The 21410-nt window shown below is 31.1% G+C and overlaps 2 protein-coding genes across 2 annotated transcripts in view; one reads left to right on the top strand and one right to left on the bottom strand.

The window, feature by feature from the left end:
- Positions 1-12080, bottom strand: part of LOC114341112 (glutamyl aminopeptidase) — a 256934-nt gene extending 244854 nt beyond the window's left edge. The window contains exon 1 of the mRNA XM_050645538.1: positions 11948-12080. Coding sequence (XP_050501495.1) covers positions 11948-12008 — 61 coding nt within the window. The 5' untranslated portion in view covers positions 12009-12080. The remainder of the gene's footprint in view (positions 1-11947) is intronic.
- LOC126881317 (uncharacterized) overlaps positions 1-21410 on the top strand; it is a 261916-nt gene that overhangs the window by 68473 nt on the left and 172033 nt on the right. The window lies entirely within an intron of this gene.

The following is a 21410-nucleotide window of genomic DNA, read 5'->3' as shown; positions in this document are numbered from 1 at the left end:
TTGAAAGGTGTATATGGAGTGGAGGAAAGATGGAGAGATGAATATGGAGAGACGGTAAGATAGAGACGGAGTTATGGAGAGATAGAGATGGAGATGGAGTGAAGAAAAGCTGGAGAACTGGGTGATGGGGAGCTGGTCAGATGCAGATGGGGAGGTAGAGAAATGGATATGGAGTGATAAAAAGGTGGGGTGGATCTTTCCATTCATCTATCTCCACCTTTCCATCACTATATCTTTCCGTCACTCCATTTATATCTCACCACCAGTGGCGGCCGGTCAGGGTCGGCAGGGTCGGCAGTTCCGACCCACACATTTATAGATATAGATTTTTTTAATATTTGTATCTGTGAAATAAAAAAAAATCTGTCAGATAATACAGACTAAATGTTCTTCATGGTTTTTAAAAGAATTTGATCAATCCGAGCGTTAAGTGATCCCTGCGCATAACAGACTTCTCAAAAAATCAATGATCCGAGCCATTCATCTGACTTTTCGGCTAGCCGTCCCCAACTCATCCGTAGCTTGACGATTTACACGTAAAACTCAACGAAATAACAAGTCGATGAGCAAGCGAACATTACATTCTCTCCGTGGGCAATAGCAGATACGGCATGGCAGGTTAAGCGGCAGGTACGGCACATTTCGGTCTGCCGCGCCGGTCGGTGTTTCATTTGGAAGCATGCATCGGCAGAAATTGTCAAAAATAATCACGCTGTTTTACGTCGTTTAATTGATACTGTAATTTTTTTAAGTTGTCAGGAATTATCATTTAGTGGGCATGATGGATCCAAGCATTTGTTAAGAATCAAAGTAATTATAGAGAATTAATAAAATTGTTTTAGAAATACCTATTTACTTTCTGATTCTAAGTGTATTCGTAATACAGAATGAACTAATACATATAATCAAATAGTTACATTTTGAATAACGTTGTTGAATCTGAGATTTAGAAAACCATTTGCTTTTCGCTGGAAGTAGATGAAACTTCTAATTATCATGGCATTCACAATTATCAATTATTGTTGTTCGATACGCGTTACGTGGTAATATTTATGAGAGGTTTTTAGGTTTTAGAGATGTGAGTAAAAGCAATAAGGCAGAATATATTTTTGGTGTTTTAAAGAACAGATTCAAATTTTTTGATATCAAAAATAAATTGGTAGGGCAAACTGGGGCAATCTTATGACGGCGTTGCTGTGATGAGTGGTGAATTGAATGGTCTCCAGGCAAAAGTTAAAACTATTGCATCACAAGCTTTATTTACTCACTATTATGCGCATATAATGAATTTAGTTTTACATGATACGTGTAAAAAAATAAAGAATATCGTCTTTTCTTGCCAGTTTAGCTCACCTAAACGGATTACTGCTTTAGAACAAATTTGTTTCGAAAAAAAAAAGCGAACAGTTTGTCAGACGCGATGAAATTTTAAATTTCGGTTAGTTTTATCTAAGCAGATTATCTCTGGTAGTTTTAGTATCTGTAGCAGATTTTCGTGAACAGCTTTTGGAAGTTTTTGATTTTATTATCGAAGGCGATGATTTTGAAAGTGGCGATACCTCGATCCGTGAAGCAATCGGTTTGAGAACTTTATTAAATAATAATTACTCTTTTAATATTCTTTTAAATATTTTTAAGACAGAGTTTGCCCAAGATATTCCTTGTTGTTCAAAATCAGTCAACTGACATTATTTATTCCAAAAATAGAATACGAAAGCTGGTGCAAAATCTCAGAGATTTTCGTAATGATAGTAGTTTCCAATATATACGCAGTGACGTTTTGGATTCGCTTGATATTTCCGAACCATCCCAAAAAAGACAACGACATGATACATATCTCGAAAAACGAGTAAGTATATCTTGAAATTTTGGATACCTACTATTATATGCAAATAGATACTCGTTTTTCGAATTTTGAAGATTTGCAAATTTTTGACCTCTTTGACGATTTAAAATTTAAAAGTTACCTTCGGCAAAGAATTTCCAAGATATTTATTATTACAAGTTAGGTACTTAAAAATTATGCCGATCCAAATATTTTCAGAAAGTGGGATAAGTTACAAAATATGTATGTATAATTCTATGTAGTAAGTACTGCAATTCATTACAACAAACTGTTCATCAATTTTCTTATTACCACCAATTTCTGCCTCAAATAAACGGGATTTACCTTGTCTCAAAGGTAGAATCAACACGTATTGTCGAAACACCATGAAACAAGAGAAACAAGAAACAAATACATCAAATAAAAAAAAGCAAAAAACAACAAAATCTCCTATGATCATTTAAGCCTTTTAGTTTGATGGTATACCTATATGAGGAGACAAACAAACCTTGCCGACCCTGTCTCCAAGGCCACGAGCCGCCACTGCTCACCACCTCCCCATTATTCATCTGCACATTTTCATCACTTTATCTTTTTATCTTCCATATCCATCTCCATCTCACCACCTCTCCAAAAATTCAAAGAACCGACTTTTTATAAGAAAAATGAAAAGAGGATCGAAAATCAAAGTCGGAGAGAAACAGAGTGACAACAGAGTCGCCTTTTTAGCGCAATTAGCCTTTTTCGAACTTTTCGTTAGCCCCCCCCCCCCCCCCCCCCCCCAAACTTGTCTTAAATGTCCAGGGTGAAGGAAAGCGGCACAAAAATGACCCTGAAGCACAAATAGCACAAATTGAGCACAAATTGCTCATACTATGCTCGACCCCCTACCCCACTTTGGGGGGGCGTAGAAATGGACCCTGTAAATTTTCTGATTACAAGGTGGTTTTTACCCCCAGTGGGAAGACAAAAGGGTTGAAGTTATACAACGAAGTTGAAGTTGAAAGTGGCGAAGTTGAAAAGAGAGTAGCTGCAAGTCTGTTTTTCAGTTTCAAAATGTAATTCGTTGCAATTTTGACGAATTTACCAAATTTTACATCCACTGTGTTACTATGTGAAAGGTTTGGCTGATTTTGTGTCCTTACTCCAAGCACTAATCATCCCCTGTTTTAAATGTAGAAGGGTAGGAGTAGTACAAATAAAATAAGGGCGGACAATCCAGTACTAACGCAGTACAAACGAAATAGCCTATTTTCGACGTTCAGATGCCAAAGAGTGCAGAGTAGAAGGATAGCATGTCACTGGCCCCCCAGGCCAATCTAGACGGGTGGAGGCGGTACAAACAAAATAAGAGCGGTACAATGCGATACTAACGCAGAACAAACGAACATATCCATCCCGGAACCCCAGATAAAAAAGGAGGGAAAAGCATGTCATCAGCCCCTCCAGACAGATTTAAAAGGGTGGGGGCAGTACAAACGAATGAAGCGTGATACGATCCAGTACTAACGCAATACAAACGAGTGACCTTTTTTTCGACCCTCAAATCGAAAAAGGGGGGCTGGTGACATGAACCTATTATTATACAGGGTATTTCCATATTAACGCGGCTTAATAGGCAACCAATCAATGATGCGAATAAAGATAGTTTGAAACAAAAGTAATCTATTGTGACAGTATGTTAGGTAAAATGTTAGCGGATAAAATGACAATAGGGAACTTGCACATTTTTTTATTACCTAATAATGTTCAGTTTTGTTTAAATATGAAATTTCAAAAATTTCACGCCGCAAAAACTGATAATAACTTAGAAGTACAAATTTAAAATATTCTGTGTGTTTAAACCATTTCAAACGACCCAAAAAGCGCGCGAACACTTGTGACGTCACATCATTATATTTTATAATGACATTTATCGTATCTCATTGTAATAATATATACGTCTCAACGACGTAAATATAAATATTTTATGTCATTGGTATATTCGGACAATGTATAGTGAAATTGTATTCTATATTTATAGATTTTTTTCTTAATAGTTATTTATGATATAAGTGTTAAAAGTACAATTTTAAGGAACGCATGTGAAAGTTTGCAGAATGAAGCGAATTCTGCAATTCACGTGAGTGCCTCTAAAATGTACTTTTTAACACGTATATCATTCAATATTTTTTCTACAAACGTCTTATATATCAACAATTATAATTTATAGACCTGGATCCCGCGTAAGAAAGAAAAGTTGATTAATAGCAAGCTGAAAATTTGTTAATAGCTTAACGGTGTCTAGTCGGACAAACTTTGATGCACGGGAACACTGGAACAGGGGAAGTTTTAACTGTGGAGCATGATAAACATGTCGTCCTGACAAGTTTATGATTGTGAAAAATAGCAAGTTGTTTTTAAGTTTATTCGATTGCCAACGTTATGTAATATATGCGAAAATGTTTGTCCGACAAAAATGTTGGGCATTTTAACGAGTCCGACACGTAGAACATGTCACATCACAGGAATTATGTTTTTGATGAATAGCAGTCTGATTTTTGCATGGGAGTTTAATGAAAGGTTAAAAAAGCAATTGGAAGTTCTGTCCGACAAAATTAATGGGAAGTTTTCGTAGTCGGACATTCTAAACAGGTAAGATATAGACAAAAATGCTGGTGATAAATAGCTTTCCGACAAAGACGAAATTTAATTAAGTAAATTATTCCTTACCAAGAATGACTGTTGTCGGAAAAAAATAAGGGGTAGATTTTGTAGTCGGACAATTTAAAAAAATAATTTTTGAAATTTCAATAAGGGTGATTATTCTATGTCAAAAGTACCTGCAATCAATTACAATCGATATCTTTCGATTTATGTCAACATCATTTAGATACCTCACTGTAATACATTTATAGTAGATCAGGCAAATTATATTATGGATTGAGTGGTCTAGCTATCTTTGTCTGCCACATGCGCGGGATCGCTTGGTTAAAAGAGATAGATAGACCACCTATCGACTTTTTGCACTGTATTCCCTGTCTACCCTTATGTCTATGAATACATTTCCATTTAAGAAAAACTGTCACTTTTGACAATAATTCATAATAAATTGCAATCGTAATTTCAAATTTAAACTTATCGATTTATTTTGGCAGCAAATTATTTCCTGCCATGTGACATATTAATTACATTATTATTTCATTTGTAGAAAGTTGAGAAAAATTACGTTATACAATTTTAGTAATAATTTATTTAGGTACCCTTTTTCAATCAAGCAAAGCATTATAGCACTAAGAATGATATTCAATAGAACTTTCACAATTATCTGGCAACTGAACCTCATTGAATTGATGACCAAGTATTTTACTAACTTTATAAAATGTTCGAAAATTACTCAAAAATGTTCCGTTGAATGGTTTCACTTTTGATTTGGCGACTTAAAATTTAAACTGTTGACACTCAAAAATAGACACAAAACACTCCATAGTTAATATAAATTTTAATTTCCAACACACGTGGCAAACAGAAACTCAGAGACCATGTACTTTCAAATACTACTTTGCATAGCACAAAGAGTCACACTGGCAAATGCAGCCTTCTAATACATCTAAGCATAATGTGTCATATTTACGTCTATTCTTATAAGCACCGAAGTTTTAGACTCTTCACATTTTTCAATGTCGTTTACAGGGTTAAGATTTGAGTATGGAAAAAAATGTATACAACGTTTTTTGTATAAAATTTTCCGTACTTTCTGATGCGCCTAATTAGAAAACCCTAAGAGATTGCTTTCACATGTTCTTTGACATTTTTTATTGTCATTTTGAGAATATCTAGAACAAACTCCACCCAAAAAAATAATTGTTTTGCAATATATACATGCATTGATACTTACCTCACTGTTTTTGGAGCGTGCATGTATATATGTGCACATGCAAATATGAGAATATAAATAATAATATACAACTAAAATAGCTTTATCAATATGTGACTAAGTCATTCTGAAAAAATGTTTTTTATTTATTTCCTTCGCTTTGCCCAAACTTTTTGTCCGACATATAACTTTTTGCGTTACAAAATATAATTTTTACATAAACAAATCAAAATTAGCTTGCTATTTATCACCAACATTTTTGTCTATATCTTACATGTTTAGAATGTCCGACTAGGAAAATTTCCCATTCATTTTGTCCGACAGAACTTCCAATTGCTTTTTTAACCTTTCATTAAACTCTCATGCAAAAATCAGACTGCTATTCATCACCAACATAGTTCCTGTAATGTGACATGTTCTACGTGTCGGACTCGTTAAAATGCCCAACCTTTTTGTCGGACAAACATGTTTTCATATATTATATAACGTTGGCTATTGAATAAACTTAAAAACAACTTGCTATTTTTCACCATCATAAACTTGTCAGGACAACACGTTTATCATGCTCCACCGTTAAAACTTCCCCTGTTTCAGTATTCCCGTGCATCAATGTTTGTCCGACTAGACACCGTTAAGCTATTAACAAATTTTCAGCTTTCTATTAATCAACTTTTTTTTGTTACGCGGGATCCAGGTCTATTATTTATTCTCAATTACAGGATTACCTACAGAAACTTTTACTTGAACTTGACTGACATTCCATTTTTATATTTTTCTTGACATTACATCAAAACTGCCTATACTGTCAATACGTAAATCATAACAACTAACAACTATAGAATAACATTTACTTTTATTGTTGTATATTCTAACAAATTTTAACAGTTTTACAAACGTGTTTTTTTTTACAAACGTGTTAAAATGCAATAATACAGTTTAAATTAAATTTTAAAAAACCTTTTATAGACCAATCAAGTTAGTAAAAAATAAGCCGTTTTTCGACATAACTGAAAAGACGAGGTTTGACAGTTGAAATGTGTAGTATGAGATATTACAAAAAGGCTACCATCTTGGGATTCATCAATTTTTTAGTGGAACATTTTTTAAATAAACAATCAAAACGTCAAACTTAGTTTTTTGCTCATAACTTAAAAACTTGTTTATTTAGAAATTTGACGTCCACATGTAACTTTTTCAGAAAAAAAAGATATATCGAATGAGATACACTAAATTAAAATCGGTTAATAAACAAAAAAGTTATTGCAAAACGGACGACAAAATCACTGTTTTTGAATATTGTTAATAACAATTTTATTGTTTATTGAAATATGTTTAAATATACCTAAACTTGAGGGCATTATGGTGTTTGAATGGTGTGCAAAAAATGGTCCAGATCTGTTAAACAGTTTTTGCAAAATTTAATTTGTTTATAAATTTTTTTGAAAAACGAGCTAAGTTCTGATGCTGGTCCAGTTAATATGGCTGAATGTATCTCAATAATCAGGGACTCATTTCCTTCGTTAAGATGTATACTAATACCCTATGAAAAAAAAAGTAAAAAAAATTACACGTACGTACACAAAATTATTTGTTAATAAATAGCAGTTTTTAAGCTTATAAACAATTACAATAATTTCGTAGAAATTAGATCAAATTAAATGGCAATAAAAAATACTGAAAGCTGGTTAAAATACACAACTTCTAAAAAAAATTTTTAGGTCCTATGGCCCATGGGGTCTGTGATAGCCCCTTTTTTTGAAAAAATCACTGTTACGTTAATTAACAACAATAAGATCTGAAATTAACCAATCTTTTATAAGAAAAGTCAAAGTTTTTAACAAAGTTTTTTGCAAGAGAAAATGTTAAACATTGTTGAAACAGTATTGTTATAAAGAAAGAGTATTTTGCGTTCCGACTAAAGTAAAAAAAAAATGATGGGCTCAGCCGAATGAGAATAAATTCGCGGACTAGCATTCGCTAGCGCTAGACCGTTGCAGCCCATTTTTAACATTGACAGTATACCGGATTTGAAGCTTAATATTATATTTATATATTTTGGTAGAAACTTGAATTTTATGAATATTATTATGTTGCACATTTATTTAGTAAAATTATATTTTAAATAAATAAATTTAAAAAATAACAATAAAAAGGCCACAAAGTCCAAATATGCAACAGAAAAAAAGTTACGCGACCTTATAGACGAGTGGTACGTGGTACTCCCCCCAAAAAAACGCTCATTTCTCGAGATATCAACCACGGTGTGGTGAATGGCTAATTTTGGTCTTACTTTATACTTTTTATGGTACTGAAAACGAAAATGAGTTTTATTTTGAATTTTAGATGGGGAAACATTGTCAAAATAGCAATTTTACCCTAAAAATAAAAAAAAGATGAAATCACGTTTTTCTTAAAATTAAAAGTTACACCACTTTTTTTCTATAAAACATTTTGTTCTCTGTACTCTAGATTTTAACTTAAAATTAATTAAACAGCTAAATTTCAAATTTTGTTACTCAACTTTTGCGATTAAACTTTGCAATTCAAGAATCTGCACCTTTTACTTCAAACAATTTATAACTTTCTTTATGGCAAGACAGAAATATTGAAGCAGGTCCCAAAGTCTTCAGAAAGGTGAGAAATATATACTATAAAAATATCAGAAAAAAATATTACAATGGAACAGAGATGTAGCAAATTAAACTCAAAAAAACGTGATTTTTTTTTATTTTTAGGGTACAGTTGCGATTTTGATAATGTTCCCCCACGTAAAATTCAAAACAACCCTAATTTTAGTTTTGAGCACCATCAAAAATATAAAGTATGACCAAAATTAGTATCAGTATCTCGAGAAATAAGCTTTTTTTGGGGTGTGCCGCTCGTCTATAAAGTCACATAACATTTTTCCTATTGCATATTTTAAATTAAATTTTTTTGGAAAACTTCTTCATAAATTATATTTTATTTCTGTGTTAATTAAAATTATAAACTAAAAAGTTTGTCACTCAACTTTTTTAAGTAAACATGAAACTAACGAAATCTGACGACAAAATGTTTAAAAATTAACAACTTCTCTTTTAACGTGTTGAGTCATTTTTAACAAATCTCACTGTTATCTAAATGCTTCAAAGATAACACAGTATAATTTTCAAAAGGATATATTTACAGCGACCAAAAATACAGTGAGTTAAAATTGAAAAATCATCAAAATTGATTTTTCGCATTTTTGCATAAAATTTGATTTTTGAACATGTTCCACTAATTCTAGAAAAAAATTAACTCCATATTCGGATTCAGAGACCTCGAAAACATAAGGAATGACGAAAATTTGTTATTCACCTTAAAGTGGATTTTTGTGGTCGGGATAACGTAATTTTAATAGTTGCTGCCGCATGCCGGTCGCCAATCGCGCCCACTATTCAGTCAGTCGACTAGGCCCGCTATTTTTTACTTTAGTCGGAACGCAAAATACTCTGTGTTTATAACACTCCTATTTAAACAATTTTTAACATTTTTTCTTACTAAAAACTTTGTTAAAAACTTTGACTTTTCTTATAAAAGATTGGTTAATTTCAGCTCTTAGTGTTGTTAATTAACGTTACAGTGATTTTTTCAAAAAAAGGGGCTATCTCAGACCCCAAGGGTCGTAGGACCTAAATTTTTTTCTGAAAGTTGTGTATTTTAACCAGCTTTCCGTATTTTTTATTGCCATTTAATTTGATCTAATTTCTACGAAATTATTGTAATTGTTTATAAGCTTAAAAACTGCTATTTATTAACAAATAATTTTGTGTACGTATATGTAATTTTTTTTACTTTTTTTTCATAAGCTGTTAGTATACATCTTAACGAAGGAAATGAGCCCCGGATTATTGAGATACATTCAGCCATATTAACTGGACCAGCCTCAGAAATTAACTCGTTTTTCAAAAAAATTTTTAAACAAATTCAATTTTACGAAAACTATTTAACAGATCTGGACCATTTTTTGCAAACCATTCAAACACCATAGTGCCCTCAATTTTGGGTATATTAAAACGTATTTTAACAAACAATAAAATTGTTATTAACTATATTCAAAAACAGTGATTTTGTCATCCGTTTTACAATAACTTTTTTGTTTATTAACCGATTTTTATTTAGCGTATCTCATTCGATGTATCTTTTTTTTCTGAGAAAGTTACCTGTGGACGTCAAATTTCTAAATAAACAAGTTTTTAAGTTATGAGTAAAAAACTAAGTTTGACGTTTCGATTGTTTATTTAAAAAATGTTTCACTAAAAAATTGATGAATCCAAAGATGGTAGTCTTTTTGTAATATCTCATACTACACATTTCAACTGTCAAACCTCGTCTTTTCCGTTATGTCTAGTAAAAACCTAACTTGATTGGCCTATTAAACCACCTTTTTCAAATTGCGCAAGTTGTACTATTAATATTGATGTTAATAAGTGAAATATAAATATTTTGACGTTTCACAATTTGACAATTCACTTTTAACTGCAGTGCCTTAAAAATTTTTAAAGCACTAGTGCCTTAAAGTAGCATTTTTAACGCTCGTATGGAGAGCTAAAAATTGCATTTTTAACACAGTTGTAGAAAAAATATTTTTTCTACGGCCGTGCTAAAAGAGCCACTTTCACGCACGCATTTCGTTTCCGAAAGTTGCACTTTCCCGCACGACGGGAAAGTAAAATACCTTGTAATATGGCATTAAATATTATATTATAATACATGCAATAAACTAAAATTTAGATAATATTTACTAATTTATTTCAAATTTATCTTATTATGTTCATGTTTTAATGAAATTAGCGCGATAATTCGATGAAATCAAATTATTTTGACATAATATTTAAAAGTCAGATCAGTAGACAATTACAATGGTTTTGAATCGTCGTCATGGAAACCAATATCGTCGTCATGGTAACCCATTATATTGAAAGTTTGGTTTTGACAACCTTGTCAAATAATTAATTTGTGTATTTTCACTTCTAAATAAAAATTTATATAACTCTATTTTTGTGGCTTTTTTCTAAACGTACGACCCTAGAAAAAATATTGTTCCTAACTCATGCGGAAAGTGTCTTCCCCGCACTCGACTGCTTGCCCGAACTCCGCTATCGCGTCGTTCGGGTCAACGGCAGCCTCGTGCGTGAAAGTATCACTTTCCGCACTAGTTAGGAAAATAACCATGTTTATAATAAACATAACAATAATGAAAAGTCACATTCTAATGTTTTGACAGTTCTCTTACGTCAAAAATTTTGACCTACATAATATCGCTTTTGTAGTAAAAATACTATATTTATATTTTATAGTACAATGGTTCCAACTTACAGGGACATACTGTATAAACATAAATATAAATAATATGACAACTGTCAGATTTAACTAAAATATCTATCATGAATCGATTCGCGGCATTCTTAAAATCGTATATCGTATATGACGTCAAAAATAATGACCCACTGAAAAAAGGATTTGGGATCATCTGTATATTTCCAATATACGCTGTGAGCTTCGCTGTTATCGCCAACTAGCGGATTACTAATGCAACTTATGCTGGAAATCTTTAAATTTATTATTTAATTTCTATCAAACTTATAAGATTTATAAGATAAAGGCAGAGGTTCCCTCTTATCCCATAGATAATAAAGTAGGTATAATTTGGTCAGTGGTACAAAAGTATATAGTTCCTCTAATCGGCCTAGCTCACGCTGGGTTAAGCTGTTTTCAACGGCCACGACTAATAGTATTTATGAGTGACAGTTTTGTGGACTTCAAAGATATGATTTAGATAAACTTTAATTACAATTTACTTCGTGATTAATCAAAATTCAGAGTTGACTGTGATGAAATGAAATGAAATGATTGTAATTTCGAGACAAGTCTACTCATGTAAATTTTAATGCATTTGAGTGAAATTATATTTTGAATAACTATTTAGTAAATAGGTACTAAAAAATTTTATTACATAAATTATTACATAGAAGTGGTTTTTATTTCATGTTAGAGCTTTTTAACTATATGGTATACAGCCAACCTAGGGCACTACCCCTATTTAGAGTATATTTGTAATAAGATTTGGGTGGAGTCCTATGTATATTTTTGTATGAAAGGGCCAAAAATTTCGTGGTTCCGGGGCGCTCAAAACCCTTGAACCGGCCATGACTTATATAACCCATGAAACTTAATAATTGATGAATAATAACATCTCTGCAATAATATAATTAAATTCATAATCTATAATTTGCAGTACTTACCACAACATCCAGCAGTAAAATATAATGAAAAATACAACGCTACTAAATAATACTTAAACATTCTGAACTAATATTATAATGCTAATCCCAATCTAAAGCAGAGGTTCCCAACCTTCTAACAACTGCTTACCACCTGAAATATTTTGAAGATTTTGTCGTAGGTACCGCCAAACACCGGAGGGGGTATGGGGTATGGAATGGAAAGCCCCCCCCCCCCCGATCCAATTTTTTTTAGAAATATATTTATAGGTCTGGATCCCGCGTATGAAAAACAAGTTGATTAATAGCAAGCTGAAAATTTGTTAATATCTTAAGGGTGTCTAATCGGATAAACTTTGATATATGGGAACACTGGAACAGGGGCAGTTTTAATTGTGGAACAGGTTAAAAATTTGGAACGGTCACACCACGAAAACGGCACATTTATTTTGTCCGACAGAACAGACTTAAACTCTTCGAACAGAGATTATACTCTCATGCAAAAATCAGACTGCTATTTATCACCAAATGGGTGTTTTAATGAGTGGAACATGTAGAATATGTCAAATGACAGGAATTATGACAGGTGATTAATAGCAGTCTGATTTTTGCATGAGAGTTTAATCTCTGTTCGGAGAGTTTAAGTCTGTTCTGTCTGACAAAATAAATGTGCTCTTTTCGTGGTGTGACCGTTCCAAATTTTTAACCTGTTCCACAATTAAAACTGCCCCTGTTCCAGTGTTCCCATATATCAAAGTTTATCCGACAAGACACCCTTAAGCTATTAACAAATTTTCAGCTTGCTACTAATCAACTTTTTTTCATACGCGGGATACAGACCTATTACTATCAGAAACATTTCTATTGGTTTATTTTCTTTTAATTAAATAACTAATAAACTTTATATTTAATTATTCATTCTTTTCCAAGCCTTTATCTTGACAACAATAAAATAGAATTATTTGTCAATTATGCTTTCTAATTTTAATTTAAAAATATATCCAGATATACCTACGTTTATTTAATAAAATTTTGACAATAAAGGGAACATAAAACAATTATGCATATTACAGCGTATTACACATTACATCATATAGTGCGGCAGATTTGTGCAAATATTATAAGAATATAATATACATATTTATATACATATATACACATATACTACACATACAAAGGTTCAAAATCAGATATGAGGCCATCTCAGATTTCACCTTTTACAAAAATGGCGGGCATTAAAAATGGCGACGATACATATGTGACTAATAGCACGATAACTTTTAAACGAAAAGTCCGACTTTAACCAAATTTGGTAAATGGATTCTTTTTTGATGTTTAAGATCGAGCTTTTGAACCGGAAGAATCGGTTAACCAGAAGTTGTGTTTTTCCTGATTTTTTATGTAAAAATATGTTGTTATTATTTCAATTCTTTCACCCTGTACATATTAATTTTTCAAAAAAGTAATACCGGGATTGAAAAGAGCGTAAAAATATTTTTAAGGAAATATTTTTAGCTTTTTAGTTATGTTAATTACCTTTTATTAAATGCATAACTTATCTTCACATGTATCTGCCACATGTGCGGCAGTTTCGTGCAAATATTATAAGAATTATTGTGAATTTAATGGTAGAAACATATAATTTGGACCACATATACTACACAACAAAGGTTCAAATTTAGATATAAGGCCATCTCAGATTTTACCTTTTACGAAAATGGCGGGCATTCAAAATTTCGACTATACATTTGTGACTAATATCACGATAACTTTTGAACTAAAAGTCCGATTTCAAATAAATTTGGTACCTATATAGGTTCTTTTTTTGATGTATAAGATTGAGCTGTTGAACCGAAAGAATAGGTTTACCAGAAGTTGTGTTTTTCCTGATTTTTTATGTAAAAATATGTTGTATATTTTTTCAATTCTTTCACCCTGTATATAATACAAGATTCGTGCAAATAATAATACAAGAATAATTGTACATTTAATGGTAGACGCATATAATTTCGACCACACATACTACACATACAAAGATTCAAATTTAAATATGAGGCCATCTCAGATTTTGTCTTTTACAAAAATGGCGGGCATTCAAAATGAATCAATCTGCCGCCCATAGGTACATGTGAACATACGTTATGCATTTATTAAATGGTAATTAACATAACTAAAAAGTTCAAAATATTTCCTAAAAAATATATTTTTACACTATTTTCAATGGCGGTATTACCTTTTTAAAAAATAAATATACATATACAGGGTGAAAGAGTTAAAAAAGGAACAACATATTTTTACATAAAAAACAGTAAAAACACAACTTCTGGTAAACCAATTCCTCCGATTCAAGACCTCGATCTTAGATATCAAAAAAAGAACCTTGATGCCAAATTTGGCTGAAATCGGACTTTTCGTTCAAAAGTTATCGTGCTATTAATCATATATGTATAGTCGCCATTTGGAATGCCCGCCATTTTTGTAAAAGGAACAAAAACTGAGGTGGCCTCATATCTAAATTTAAACCTTTATATGTTTAGTATATGTAGTCCAAATTATATGCTTCTACCATTAAATGCACAATAATTCTTATAATATTTAAACGAATCAGCCGCACATAGGTACATATGTGAAGATACGTTATGCATTTATTAAATGATAATTAACATAACTAAAAAGTTCAAAATATTTCCTAGAAAATATTTTACGATCTTTTTAATGGCGGTATTAACTTTTTGAAAAGTTAATACATACAGGGTGAAAGAATTGAAAAAAAAAACATTATATTTTTACATAAAAACCGGGAAAACTACAACTTTTGGTAAACCGATTCTTCCCGTTCAAGACCTCGAACTTGTACATCAAAAAAGGAACCTATATGTTATAGTCAAAGCCCGAATTTCAGGCACTCCTAGGTTTGACTAGGCAATCCTCAGGTCTGACTGACGGTCTTAGTCAAAGCCCGAAATAAATTAGAGTTTCGGCCTTTGACTAGTCAAACCTAGGAGAGACTAAGTTGGTCAGGCAAAGGTCGAAATTTAATTTTATGAAATCGGGGTTTGACTAGTCAAACCCCGATCTAACTTAAAATGTCGTAATTTATTAGATTAGGTTTAATAAAATGTCATTTTTGAATTTTAATGCTTATTATTTTTATATTGTCGTAATTAAAATAAAAAAATAGTGTTTATTCTCACATGAGACATTATACAAGCCTTGTAATCCAAATTTAGAATCTTCTGTACTAATTTCTCTTAGAGACAGCTTAACGTCTGAAACATCTTCGAAATTAAGAAAATTCTCTTATTTGATTTTTTAAAAACAAGTGTGTTTATTGTTCCGTATTTCGTACCACCTCTATATAAACCGCCAATTATTGTTTTATCTTGTATGATACCAAAATATTTCGAGCATCTCCTTTGGCTGTATCAAAGCTAGTGGTCGGTATTGGTACAGTTTTTCCGATCGAAATTGGAGGAAGTTTTTTTCACATTAGCCTGGGCATAAAGACCTTCAATCGTCTTTTCTTTATTTATTTTAATCTTTTCTGTGTGTGCACAAAGCATGCATGTAACTTTTCTTTCAAAACCTTCATAGTATGCACCAAGTGTGCTGTCAGCGTATACAACATGTACCACCAGACTACAAATTATGCACGTATGTGCGTCAGAGCTCTCTTTTTGGCAAATAGAACAAACCACATCTGAAGAAGTAATCTGAATTGTTTGACAATTTTCTTCCTCTCCAAGTGACGACGGTCCAGGTGCTTCGTTAGTATTATGGTGATACTTAGTTTTTTCTCCGATTGCAATATCTTCTGATAAAACAATTATTGACGGTTTATAGAGAGTTGGTATGAAATAAGGAAAAATAAACACATTTTTTTCAAGAAATCAAATAAGAGAATGCAAAGAGAATTTACTTAATTTCGAAGATGTTCTCGACGTTAAGCTGTCTCTAAGAGAAATTAGTACAAAAGATTCTAAATTTGGAGAAAAAGGCTTTATAAAATGCTACTGCAATAAGAAATGCTCTTCAAAATTATGTAAGTGTAAAAGGTCTAACGTATTGTGCAAATCTAAATGCCATAATTCCTCAACATGTGAGAAAAAACACTAATGTTTTTATTTTAATTACGACCATATAAAAATAATAAACATTAAAATTCAAAAATGACGTTTTATTAAACCTAATCTAATAAATTACGACATTTTAAGTTAGATCGGGGTTTGACTAGTCAAACCCCGATTTCATAAAATTAAATTTCGACCTTTGCCTGACCAACTTAGTCTCTTCTAGGTTTGACTAGTCAAAGGCCGAAACTGTAATTTATTTCGGGCTTTGACTAAGACCGTCAGTCAGACCTGAGGATTGCCTAGTCAAACCTAGGAGTGCCTGAAATTCGGGCTTTGACTATAACATATATACCAAATTTGGTTTAAATCTGACGTCCCGTTCAAAAGTTATCGTGCTATTAGTCACATATGTATAGTCGCCATTTTGAATGCCCGCCATTTTTGTAAAAGGCAAAATCTGAGATGCCTCATATCTAAATTTGAACCTTTATATGTGTAGTATTTATTTATTTTGCTCAACAGGCCATGTAGGCCTTGGGCGTGAAAAACACAATTACATATTTTTTACTATACATATCTACAATATACAATATTAATTTGTCTATTAAAAAATACATCATATAAATATATACATATATATAGCTCTCATTTTACAATTCATGGCACCTTCTTCTGTTACAATTTCTCTTGCGCTCTTCTTACCACTCCTCTCCATTCTCTTCTGTCTAATATCTTGTTTCTCCAGTTATCTATTTTTAATTCTCGTAAATCTGCTTGGACGCTGTCAAAACATCTTTTACGGGGTCTTTGTTTCAGTATGTTTAAACCATTTCTTTGGACTAATACATACATACATACATACATAATCGGTTGCCTCTTTTACCATTAGGTGTCGAGGATTCCTCCTTTATATAATACTCTCTGCAAATTTACGCCACTTCTTCCTGTCTGCTGCTAAAACTTTTGCTTCTTGCCACGATGTTCCTCTTTTCTTGAGTGTTTCGTTTACACTAGTGTTCCAGCTTTTCCTTGGTCTGCCCCTCCTGCTTTTACCCACTGCTTTGGCCTCCCATGTCATTTTCACTTGTCTCTCACCACTCATTCTTATCATGTGTCCAGCCCATTTTAACTTCTTTTCTTCAACTTTTTCGTTGAGCGATTTTACCTGTAATTCATGTCTTATATCTTCGTTTCTTCTTTTGTCTAATCTTCTTGCTCCCACCACTTTTCTTAAGTATCTCATTTCTGTAGCTTGTAATCTTTTTCTTTGTCTGTCATTAAGTACCCAGTTTTCTGCCCCATATATTGTAATTGGCATATATACAGTTTTATATACTGTCATTTTGGTTTTCCTCGATATTTCTTTTTTGTTTAGGAAATTTTTATACAGTGAATAATAAGTTCTCGTTGCCAATTTTATTCTGTTTCCAATTTCATCTTCTTGTGTACCTTTGTTGTTTAACATTATTCCCAAATACTTAAAGAGGTCTACTTGCTCGATGTTTTGCCCTTCGATTTCAATATTTACAGTTGCTTCTTTGTTGGCTATTGTCATTACTTTAGTTTTCTCCATATTTATTATTAAGTTGTAGTTTTTTAGTTCTTCAGCCCAGATTCTAATGTCATCTGCGAGAGCCTTTTCAGTTCTTGCAACTAATACAATGTCATCAGCAAATGCACAGGCTTCAATTTTTATTTGTTGCAAATTTCTATACCCTATAGCGCCCTATATCGATACCCTATTTCTTTGGACTAATAACAATTAGAAAATTAGTTAGTGAAGAAGTCAAATCAGGTAGTTTTTTCAGTCTGCTATCTACGATTTGTTAAGTTAGTTTTTAAGTCTCTCCTATTTAGCTATTTATATATATAAAAATTGATAATTGTTGTTGTTTGTTTGGGTTTTATTTTTTCATTAAATTTTATCATTATTAAATTTTAGTCATTTTCATTAAATCTTATCCTAAAACTAATACTAATATAATAAACAATTCTACTAATAATTTTTTTTTAATAATTTTTTATATATATATATATATATATATATATATATATATATATATTTTTATTAATTTTTTTCCAAATGATGTTCTCAGAGTTCCACAGCAAAAACTGCAACATTCTTCTTTAGCCCTCTACTTCATTCGAAAGCTATTTTACTATGGACTGTCCAAGTTCGTCATTCATTTTTATCTACATATTTTTTTTATATTTTTTTAATTATTATATTTTTTTTTTCTATTTTTTTTATATATCTTTTTTATATTTTTTCTTTCTTTTTTTTATTATTTTTTTTTTTTTTATTTTTTTATTTTTTTTTTATTTTTATTTTATTATTTTTTTTTATATTTCTTTTCTTTTTTTTTTCTTTTCTTTTCTTTTCTTTTTCTTTTAACATATAACAATTTACAAGAAATACTTACTCTATATTTTACAATTACAATTTAAGCTTAATATCTAAAATATGTTTATACAATAGTTGGTATACCAACTCATTATTTTCTAATGTTAATAAATAATTTAAATTAATGGGATGGTGGACATCAGTCAAAGAATACAGTGAATTTAAAAACATATTAACTTTATTAGAGATAAGAGAACAGGTCAAAATTTTGTGTTGTAGATTGCCCAACTGTCCACAAATACATTGTGGACTATCAGCTATATTAATTTTAAATAAATATGATGGAGTAAGACAGTGGTCAAATCTCATTCTGCATATGGTTCTTATCATATCTTTTGTCGACTCCATTTTAGAAAACCAAGGTTTATCCGTTATATAGTTTCTGATTGATCTGTAGTGGTTTCCTGTATTTACGTTTTCATCAATATACCTTTCTTTCCGTTCTTTCTTAATCTCTTTGAATAAATTTGATTCAATATCTTTTGGCGTACAAAGATAATGGGTTAATACTCCTTGTGTCACCGCGTTTTTAGCCAATTCATCTACCATTTCATTTCCAGTTATTCCACAGTGGCTTTTAACCCATGCCATTTTAACAGACTTTCCTTGTTGCTGAAGTTCTTTAATTTTATTTATGATATATAATTCAATGTAGTTCACTTTTGATTTAGGATTTATAGCACTAATTTTACTAAGAGAACTTTTACTGTCACTAAAAATTATAAACTTTGAATGATTTATATCAGATAAATATTTTAGTGCTTCCATTATCGCTATTAATTCAGCTGTGTATATACTCATAATAGAATTTAGTTTAAACATTTTACTAATTTTATTACTGCTATCCCAATAGGCACATCCCACACCTTCAATATTTTTTGATGCATCTGTATATAGCATACAATAATCTTTGAACATTTGTGAACTGTCGGAGATAAACACTAATTTTCTTAAAGATATAGGCAACTTGCTATAGTCCCTTAAAAAGTATACCTGAACTTGTTCCATACTATTAAAGTCAATATTATAATTTGGGTTTATGTCATATTTATAAAGTTGTTTATCATATATTGTCATTTTTGAATATAAATCTTCCATATTTAGAGTTTTCTTTTTTATCCAATATTTTTCTGTCAAGTCTGCTAAAAACAGTTGATGTATTTTGTAAATTAAACTTGCCTTTTTTTCATACAATCTAACTAAAAGGTTGATGCCAAGTTTTTTTCGTCTTATATCCATCGGCATTTCACAGCATTCAACTTGTAGATTATTTATCGGTGTACTTCTTAGGGCTCCTATACACAATCTAAGGGATTTATTAATGATTTTGTCTATTTTATTTAAATGACACTGTGATGCGTCACTGTATAATATTGATCCGTAGTCGAATATAGCTCTTATATTATTTTTAAATAACAACAAAGAAATATTTGGATCTGCTCCCCAACGTAAGTGTGATACGAATCGAAGAAGGTTTATTCCTTTTTCTGTTTTTTTAACTATATGGTCTATATGTTCTTTCCAGAGAAGCTGTCTATCCAGAGTAATACCCAAATATTTAACATAACTTTGTACAGGATAGGATATATTGTTTATTAAGATGTGATTGGGTATTTCTTTTCGTTTTCTTGTAAAAATACATAATTTGGTTTTGGAATCAGATATATTTAGTCCATGTAATTCACTCCATATTTTAATATGTTTGTCTCCTTCTTCAATGGATTTGACTGCATTTTCTATTTTAATGTTTTCTTGATAAATAACTATATCATCTGCAAATTGTAAAATTTTTGTTGAGTTTAAATTTTTTTCTATATCAGAAGTGTAAATTAAATATAACAAAGGGCTTAATATTCCTCCTTGAGGTAAACCACCCATCGCTAGTCTTGGACCAAATGTGTTATTATTTACCGATATATAAATTTTTCTACAGTCATACAATTTTATTATTTTTTGACAGAAGCATTCTGGCAGACCTATTTGTATCATTTTGTTATATAGTATATTTAAATTAACGTTGTCGTATGCTGCTTCAACATCTAATAAAAGAGCGATTACTGAAGAATTTTTCGTAAACGCTAAATTTATATCTGTTACCAAATGACTCACAGCTTCCACAGTAGAATGATTTTTTCGAAATCCAAATTGTGTTTGTGATAATTTATTGTTTTTTTCTAGCCAACTTTCGAGCCTAAGTTTTATCATTCTTTCCAGTGTTTTTGTTATGCAGGAGCTCAATGAAATACCTCTATAAGATTCTGCTGAATCAGGATTCCGATTTGTTTTGAGAATAGGAATCACCCGGTACTCTCTCCAGTTATCTGGAATATCTTCTGATAACCATATTTGATTAAAAAAATTTAATAGTGTTTCTTTCCATTTTTGATGTAAATTGGCCAACATAATATAATGTACATTATCTATACCTGGAGAAGTATTTTTCTTATTCTTAAGGCTTATTTCTAATTCACAGAAACTAAATGGAATTGAAAGTGGATGCATAGAGTTTTTTCTTTCCAAGTAAAATTTAATAAAAAATTTTGGTCTTGGTAAAAGGTATATTATTTTAAAAAGCCCTATAGGGCTACAAACATTTTTTATTAAATTTTACTTGTAATTAATGGTATACAGCCAGCTACAGGAAATTCTTCCTAGTGGATTTTTTCTTTCCATTACATTAATTTTTGAAAATATATTATCTGGACATAATTTTCTTAAAAACTCCTCAACCCATTCTCCTTCAGTCACTGGATTTACTTGTGGTTTAAAAATGTTTTGTAATCGTTTGGCTTGATTCCACATATCTTTAATTGGTGTATTTTTGTTTAAAGTTTTACAAAAATTTCTCCATGCATTACGCTTACTCTCTAATACAACTTTTTTGGTTTTCGCTACACATTTATTATAATTTATATAATTTTGTATATTAGACTGTAGTTTAAACTTGCGTAAAGCTAGTTTTTGTTCTTCTATTACCTTTTTACAATTGTCATTCCACCAAGTTTTT

The sequence above is a fragment of the Diabrotica virgifera genome, chromosome 3, assembly GCF_917563875.1.
Source record: "Diabrotica virgifera virgifera chromosome 3, PGI_DIABVI_V3a".
NCBI classification, from domain to species: Eukaryota; Metazoa; Arthropoda; class Insecta; order Coleoptera; family Chrysomelidae; genus Diabrotica; species Diabrotica virgifera.
Note: the sequence above shows the minus strand (reverse complement) of the source record. Positions and strands in the feature narration are given on the sequence as shown.